The sequence below is a fragment of the Musa acuminata genome, chromosome BXJ1-10 (assembly GCF_036884655.1).
Source record: "Musa acuminata AAA Group cultivar baxijiao chromosome BXJ1-10, Cavendish_Baxijiao_AAA, whole genome shotgun sequence".
Classification (NCBI taxonomy): domain Eukaryota; kingdom Viridiplantae; phylum Streptophyta; class Magnoliopsida; order Zingiberales; family Musaceae; genus Musa; species Musa acuminata.
This window is the reverse complement of record NC_088336.1, coordinates 1,246,874-1,255,982: the sequence shown is the minus strand read 5'-3', so window position 1 is coordinate 1,255,982 and position 9,109 is coordinate 1,246,874. Positions and strand designations below refer to the sequence as shown.

The following is a 9,109-nucleotide window of genomic DNA, read 5'->3' as shown; positions in this document are numbered from 1 at the left end:
ATTTTTAAATAAAACATTATTTTTTTAAAAAAAATACTATAATTGACATGAAAATCCTCATTCCTAAACCAGTAAGGATAATTGTTTGAAACTCTATTTTTATATATAAGTTTTAGGATAAATTGTTAATAATTTTATATATGCATGTCATAGGATGTTGGGAGGAGAAAATTGTGTTAGTTCATGATAGGGATAATCTTTTAGATCATGTTAGCGGTATTTTGGAGATTGTGAAAAGGTGATGACACCCCCATAAGAAATTTTAAAATGAGATCATCTCCGCTAAAATATTCAGAAAAGACCAAATACAAAACTATGTCTGCATCGTTGTTTAAGAAAGAGAACCACACGCCCAATGGGGATCAGGTGGAAGTCCTTCCAAGTTCTTGCAACTTGCTTGCGGTCATAAATCCAAATATTTCGTCTTCAAGAAGCATGCATTTATTGGTCAAAAGAATCTTGATGATGATTGTTTGTGGTCTTAGTGTCATTTTCAAATCTTCATCGACTGACAAATAAACATCGACCATATACAAATAACCTTTCAAGTTAATAGATGATATCTTTGAGATCCATACAAGAAAAACTAATTACACAGAGGCAGGAATTAATGTCAAAAACTTGCAACCATGCAGCAGCAAATTGTGAATCCAAAGGAGTAGAATTGCCGCTGAACAACCACAAACATCAACCCTTATCTAGTGCACACCTTTTTTTGCAAGAATAAAACTAAGAAAAATTGTACTAAACCAAGAACCGAAAAAAGGATAAACAACTGATGCAAAAAATAGTGTACTACACTTCAATCGCGACTTGTCATCTTCCGTCTGCCATTTGAATCAATTGTATCCATATATAATAGCAGAAATCTGACAAGAAGTGACATAAAAAGAAGAATCTTAACTACTTTTCTGTTTACAAGGTTGGTTTTGCATATTATAGAAAAGGAAATAGTACATCACACTGGAAGCTAACCAGAAAATGCCCATCTTGTGTTTGCATAGAGATAAATGTAGAGAGTATCTCATATAACCGACACAGTGCAAGTAAGATCAAATTCATCACCTAAATCTGATGTCATCTGCCCTTCCCTTTGGCAAATTGAAGTACAAGGAATACTGTTAGTGGTCAGTTCCACAACAACGGCTTATTTCAGTCGCCATACATGGAAAGGATAAATGTTGTAGGATGCTAACACAAAGGCTTATCTCAGTGTGCAAGAAATTTGGTCACCCAGCACTATGTAAATGATGCCCACTTTCTTCAGTTTTTTGGGTCATAACATCAGATTCCACTTTGTCAGTTAGCAAACCAATTGGAGTAAACATCGGCCTTCGTCTACTGTTAGATAACAAAATGCATATGCGATGATGTATTGCACGTCTTCCAGAAAGAGTCGATGCTACACCACCAGCATCCTGCAATGTTGCTCCATGATCATCCTCTAATGTAGGAGGGGCATTCAGATCAATTCTTTGTACAGCAACTAGAGGTGGCAGTGATATGGATTGTTGAAAATATGAAGTGGCATGAATATGTTCAGCAACTTCTGTTTCAGTGCCAAGACCTAAACATTCACCATTGCGTGCTCTTTCATCAGTCACAGTACCTTGGTTTTGTGAAGTTGATGATCCATTAGTTGCGGACCTACAACAATCACAATACCAACTGCCTTCCGGTACTTCCCTCCCAAGACCAACACAATATGTATGTGCACAAGAATCACAAATATCACAGAGTAACATAAGACCATCATCTCCATCTTGTTGGCATTCTGTGCACACAACACTCCCATATGGATCCAGCATTTGCCTAATTTCTTCTTCTGAAGGTTGATAAACCTATAAAAATATATAAACAAAATGCGAGGATGAAAAAGTAACATAAGAAGCAGAGCACTTGAAAGTCAAACTAAAGCTGCCTCCGTTCCCACGTAAAAAGAAACAGAAAAAAACAAACAAAAATGATATTCAACGAGTGGTTCTGTAAATAAAAGGCCCAGCATGCAGCTGCTAAATTAGAGATTCCATATAATTTATAAAACATTGCATCAGTACATTAAGAAAAGCACATTTTCAGAGGTGCTTCCTTCTCAAGCAAAAGAAGCAACTGCAAAATTTCATGTTTCAATTCATTTCATTCATTCAACTAATCCTCAATATTTCCCAGCACTCTGCTAATTATTGATGCATAGACACTTGAAATGAAATGATATATAGTTAAAAACAAAGAAGGTAAGTTTCAGAAGATACCTTTTACAAACAATAAACAGTCATCAAGCTTATAAATCTTCTGACAAGTAAACAAGTAAAATGAAGGTTGGCATGGTATATCCATACATATCAATCATCTGAAAGTTCATAGTGGAGTCTTAGGGCATTCTACACAATTCAAGAAGTGCAAAAACTGTAGAAGAAATTAGTCAGTACAAAAATTAAACTAAATTATGACTCTCAAACTAAACTTGCTATTAGTCAGGCTACAGTTGAAACAAGCAGGTAAGATAATCATATTCAATGTCTTAATGACCCTACCAAAGAATGAAAAATGAATACTGCATATAAAAGTTATTACGGAAGTTCTACAACAATAACTGAACATAGGAAAAACTCCATTCATGACCCTTTCTCATATTTGGAACTCTCTATCTTCTTGGACAGATCTAGACTCAACAAGACTCAAAATGAACCTAATCTAAACTTGGTCTACACTTCAAACCTAACTTCACATGCATCCTCCATCCACTGACCTACCAAAATGATATGCTTAAGTTTTCAATCATATCATCAAGTAGGTCAAAGAATAATTTCTTTAATTTGATCATCATTAATATCGCATCTATCACACAGTCCATAATTCATGCATGTTAACATTTTCATTATGACTAAACTAATCAAATGCAGTAATGCAAAAAACAGATTCTGACATAATTGTCCTGAACATTTAAGCACATGGACTAACTAAATGTTAGCAGAGAACAAGGAAATGCTTCCTGAAGGAAATATAACAAGTAAAAAACAGTTGCATTTTCAACAAAAACATATTAGAGCACAAATGAAATACCTGATTGCGCACTTGGATGCTTACAACCTTCCTCATGCCAAACCCAGGATCAGACCTAGAGGACTTGGTGATAGTTGAAAACCTCCTCTTGCAAACTGGACATCTTGACTCCACTTTCGACCACTCCATTATGCATTTGAAGCAGAAAAAATGTGCGCAGCAATCCAGTTCTCCTTGAATTGTCCTCGTCCGCTCTTCTGCTAAGCAGATCCCACAAATCTGCTTCTGCAACTCATCACCTTCTTTCTCTTTACCTTTCTCTTCATCCTCGGTAGTGTTTATTGGCTTTGGCGGATTAATGGCTCCTCCAACAACCAGATCGTCCAACTCAAAGATCATGTAATCAGAATCCGATGATGACTCTGATATAACCAACGATCTCTTCCTCCTCTTTACATTCTTGAGCTTATTCCGTTCTTTATGAAATGCAATTCGATTCTTAACGAGAAGACCCTCTTTAGAATATGGGAAATCAGAATCATCATCGTCATCGTCCGATTTTCTTCTCCGTATTCTCTTTTCTGATCTCTTTTGCTTAAAAACCCTCGATTTCCGTTTCTTTGTACGCCGTTTGAGATCTCCTTTCTTTCCAGAGGCCAAGGAAACCTCCTCTTCATCGTGACTGTCATCACCGCCATCATCTGGAAGAAAATCCTCATCATGGTCATCATCGTCCTCTTCCTCCTCGGCGTAATCCAAGGCCACAAGGTTCCGCCGGCAAGATCTGAACCAATCCTTAGTCTCTTCCTCCTCGTCATCAACCAAAGCCCCGGATCTCTGCGCCCTACCGTTCCACGGCATCGATCTCGGTGACTCTACCTCCTCCTCCACGGCCACCGCCTCATCCTGGTCTTCCTCCTCATCATCGTAATCGATCTCCCGCTCCTCTTCGGAGCCGCAGGTGGATTCGCCGAACTCGAACTCCTCCTCGGTGGCATCCGCATCGAGGGATTCGCTGAAGCCCTCCTCCTCAACATCCTCATCTTCTGCTCCAAAGAGGTACTCCTTGTCTTCTTCGTCGTCGGAGGCATCGCGCCTTCGCTTCGGTTCACCATGGGCCTTTTTGTAACTAACCCCCCTACTCTTTCCCATAATATCAAAATGGCCCTTCAACAGGGATCAATCGCTAAATCCAGTAGTTTACACAGAGAAGAGGCAGAGGAGGAAGAGAGACGAGGAGAAGGGGAGGAGCAGAGAGGATGATGCTGCCTGCGGGACGTGAGAGGAGTAGAGCTGCTGGAAAGAGCACACCGATTAGCGAAAATTTAACTCGCTTTCATAGACGTTCTTTCCATGTTCCGACGGGCGGACAGCGTGTTGAATTTGACCGGTCGTGCGCCAATCCATGGGCCGATTGATACCAACAGAAGTTTCTGTGCACTCACTTAACGAACTTGAGACTCAGATGCTCGTGACAGTCTCATTGAGAGAATAATAAGTCGTCCACGGAGCCCACAGGAACAGAAAGGTTGAACCACCTAAGCATGAGATATATGGATGAGATTATATTTATTTATTAAGAGATTAATAAATATTATTATATAAAAAAAAATTTAATATTAAAATTTAAAATTAAATATTAATATATCTAAATTTACGAGGTGTATCTTTGGATACTGTTCAAAAAATCTTTATTTGGTCTATAAATATGTTATCGTCAATCCAATATCTATAGTGATATTGTTTTACAAGGTGAGTGATAAATTTAAGAAGAATTTCTAATCTAACACCTCAATACTGTGATTATAATATTTAAGTTATGTGAATAAGATTAGATTTATTTATTAACAGATCTATTATAAGCATTAAGCATCTCAATTGGGTACCAAGCACTAAAAAGTGCAGGATTAAATAGGGTAAGATAAATAATTATAATTAAACTACAACATATCATTTTTTTTAATAGTAACAAGTTGTAAATAGATATTCAATAGCTAATAGATCTTTTCAATATTACTGTGTTTACTGGCCATTTCCAGGCAGGCTTGTTCCGCTCTCGGATTTAATGCTCGACGGTCCACATTTATAATCTTAAGTTACAACTCAATTCCAACTGTAAGAAGCACAGCAAGTCAAAGGTGGAGTGTGAGAACTGATTTAAAATTGAGTTAGACTTGAGCTAATCAACCGAGTCAACTAGAGATGTTGATATAGTCAATATTTCATTGATCATCCTTATCTCTTTCTTACTGTAGTATGCTAGGATTGTAACGACACAAAGAGACGCGTGAATTAGTATTACAGTAAATTTTAATTAATTAAAAATTTTAATTAATATATCTATATTAGAAATGTGATTAATTAAAAATACAAATAAGAGTTATGAGTAAGGTAAACGAGTAAACAACAACAAATCAAAAACAAGAGAATTAATACAAACTAATTTATAGTGATTTAGTTTTTCTAATTTATGTCCATTCTCGATTCCCCTTTCATTGAGGCTGTCAATTTTCACTATCGATCTTTTTTTTAATGGGTAAAGATCAACTACCCGTGTTATAGCTTTTCTCCTTTTAACAAGCTTAGAAGCTAATATCTACACTTACTCTTTTATAAGATTTCTCACATCCTATAACTTAGAGTCACATCTAAACTTAAGAAGGAGTAAGAAGACTCAAACAATGCTCAAAAGAGCTCTATCCCTTCATAAACTCATAATTTGATGCTCCATCAACTAAGCCTTAGTGAGATATTTATAGACCCCCAAAATACTTCAAATGGGAGCCAAAAATTTTAAATCTTCGAGATATGGGTGGTACTACTGCTAACACCTGTCACCCCCCCTAAATTAATGCATTCAAGATGTGTGAACCTATTTTAACTCAAAAATATTGTAATTAATCAACAATCTAATCTAGGATCCAAACTAACATTTGAGAACATTAAAAAAAATATTCACTCAAACATCATTCACATCTATGTTGAATCTCATATTTTGATGAAGAAACAAATTGATAGTGTTTATTTGATCTGCATTTTGAGTAACGTAGGAAGCTTCGATCAGGGAGAGATAATTGAAAGCAAGAAGAATCATGTTGGGCTGGAGTGAAACATGTTAGAAGATCGGACGTCGAGTTGGAGGATCAGTCGATGTATTGGTAGAAGGCTTCGGGCCATGAGTTCGGGTATCGAGCGAAGAAGAGCGAAAATTACGCCAAGGAAATCGGAGTTGTAGAGGTCAATTGGCCGATTGGGCAATAGGCCGCAAGAGAGGACGATGCACCGAAGAATCAGAGGAAGCGTTAATAAACTAATGACATGTCAAACAAAATGATTCAAGCTTTGTAATAATTGTCTAGATCGAAGTAAGTTTTATTTATACAAGATTAACTACGATAGCAAGGCATAAAGCAAAATAGTGATCCAATTAGGATTGGAATTAGGCCAACCCAATTAGGGGCCAGTTGAGCCTATGTATGGACTGTGTTGGGCCAAGTGAAAGGCCCAAATAGTGACCCAATAGGTGGCACCATCATGGCACAATCTCTGAGACTGTGTTAGGTGGTGGTACCGTCAGATTGGGTGGTGGTACCGCCCAGTGTCAGTGTCAAGTGGTGGTATCGCTAGTCTAGGCGGTGGTACCGCCTAGACACAATCTCCCAAGCAGTGGTACCACCTAGTATTAGTGTTGCAGGCAATGGTACCGCCCAGCATAGGAGGTGGTACTGCCCAGCATTGGCGGTGGTACCACTAGTGTCACGCCCCTCAAAATATCGATAATATTAAAATTCAAGAAAGCAAATCAATCCAGGATCCAAACTAACATTTGAGGTCACTAAGAAAACATTCAGATCAAAATTTCACCTCTATAATCTATAAATTTATAAACCCTGTGTAGTTCATAAACATACAACACATCACTCGATGATTCATAAAATCTGAACCCAACTCACCAAAATAATAACCACAACATAAATTCACAAATTTATAAACCCTGTGCAGTTCATAAACATATAACACATCGCTCGATGATTCATAGAATCTGAACCCAACTCACCAAAATAATAACCATAACATAAATTCACAAGTGTGGGAGTTTGTACAATCATAAAACCAACGTTTACCATAAGTTCATATCGTTATACGAATTAAACTTAACATTCCATAATCTTAAACATGATAGGTCCTTTAAACTTATACAAAATCCACAAGTTTAGATTCATCGTCAACATTTCATTAGATGCAGCGTGTGCTTATGCAACAAAAACATATATACTAATAAAGATCTGCCCAAAATCTTTTAGTTTTCCACTGCCTCAGCCCAATCTTAACATTTAAGCAAGCGACAAGCTATCCTGAAATATTTATACAACAACGGGGTGAGCATATAAAACTCAGCAAGTGACTAACATATCCATGTCAAAAGAGGACAATTTCCAAAGAGATAAAGTTTCAAAATGCAAGGCAGAATATAAGAATTCATAGACATAATATCATTAGGTGCAGAATCACAATTGTCATTTCAATCATACATATTTGGTTCATAACAGATGGGGCATAGAGTAATTGGAGCATATCAGCAATGAATGAAACGTTTCGGAGCATATCAATAACAAATGAAACATTTCAGAGCTTATCAATGACGTATGAAATGTTCCGGAGCATATCAACGGCGTATGAAACATTTCGAAGCATATCAACAATGAATGAAACATTTCAGAGCTTATCAATGGCGTATGAAATGTTCCGGAGCATATCAACGACATATGGAACATTTCGAAGCATATCAACAATGAATGAAACATTTCGGAGCTTATCAATGGCGTATGAAATGTTCCGGAGCATATCAACGGCGTATGGAACATTTCGAAGCATATCAACGATGAATGAAACATTTCGGAGCATATAAATAACAAATGAAATGTTTCGGAGCTTATCAGTGGCGTATGAAATGTTCCGGAGCATATCAACGGCGTATGGAATATTTCGGAGCATATAAAAAACAAATACCAAACAGAAGCTCAAACGTCGTCTTTGACGTTGCATTCATATCATTCTTATCCAAAGCATGTATAGAAACACATAACCAAAGCTCTGGATATCATATCAAACATACAGAAGGTGTAGTGGGACCACAGACAGAATGTGATTCATCCATTTCTGAATGACCACCAGACAGAAGTCTCCCACGTTTGGGAGCTCCATCCACCCACATCTAGGTGAAGTCAGAGGGGGCCGACAGAGCATCGCAGGCTCTATGCATAACTCCCTTTACCATTTCTGGCAAAGGTTCACATTATCCCACAACACCAAAGTACAAAAAGGCAGTATGAACAATAAATAGCATATATCGGAAGCACACGCGGAACAACAAAACGTACATGTGCCTTTACGAGTCAATACGATGCAAGCAATAATCTCTCACAAATGTATTCAGATTTGGAATGAAATGAAAGCAAGAGTATACCAGGATTCCAAGCAATCATATGTAGCTCAATTCAAATAAGAAGGTTAGATGAATTCAATATCCAAAGGAATGAAACTAGAATAGGCACATATCAAAAGCAAATACAGAACAATGAGATATACATGTGCTAATTCAATATCCAAAGGAGTAAAACTAGAATAGGCACATATCGAAAGCAAATGTGGAACAATGGGATATACATGTGCCTATATGTGTCAATGCGATATAGCTTAAACGTTACACAAAAATGTTTCAAGAATGTAAATAATTTATATGCAAGAGCAAACCAGAATTCAAGCAATAACATAAGCCTCAATTGAGTGAAGGGGACTGAATGGAATCTATTTCCAAACGAATGAAACAGAATACACGAAATCGACCAAAGCTTGATTTCTGTCAGGATTCAAGAGGCATATTGAACAAATACTTCAGATTATCAATTATGCTCCAATACCCTTAAGAAAGCTATTGTAGAAAGATAAATCAATCTATTTTCTGATGAAATAAGTTTCATACAAATCAAGGTTTCCAACAAGGAGTTACCATTGATTTAGTGACCGAAGGTCAAAAAAACTAAATCATTGTTTTGCAGAATCCATAGGGCGGAATCAATCGATAGAAAAATAGGCATTTGAATTC

General features: G+C 37.0%; 1 protein-coding gene across 1 annotated transcript; it reads right to left on the bottom strand.

Annotated features, from left to right (window-relative positions):
* Window positions 1–739: 739 nt before the first annotated feature.
* Window positions 740–4,318, bottom strand: LOC103999709 (uncharacterized). The gene is made up of 2 exons (XM_009421530.3): window positions 3,064–4,318; window positions 740–1,841 (listed from the first exon to the last, which is right to left on the bottom strand). The coding sequence occupies exons 1-2, from the start codon at window positions 4,153–4,155 to the stop codon at window positions 1,230–1,232; spliced, it is 1,704 nt and encodes a 567-aa protein (XP_009419805.2). The 5' UTR covers window positions 4,156–4,318; the 3' UTR covers window positions 740–1,229.
* Between the last annotated feature and the right edge of the window lie 4,791 nt (window positions 4,319–9,109).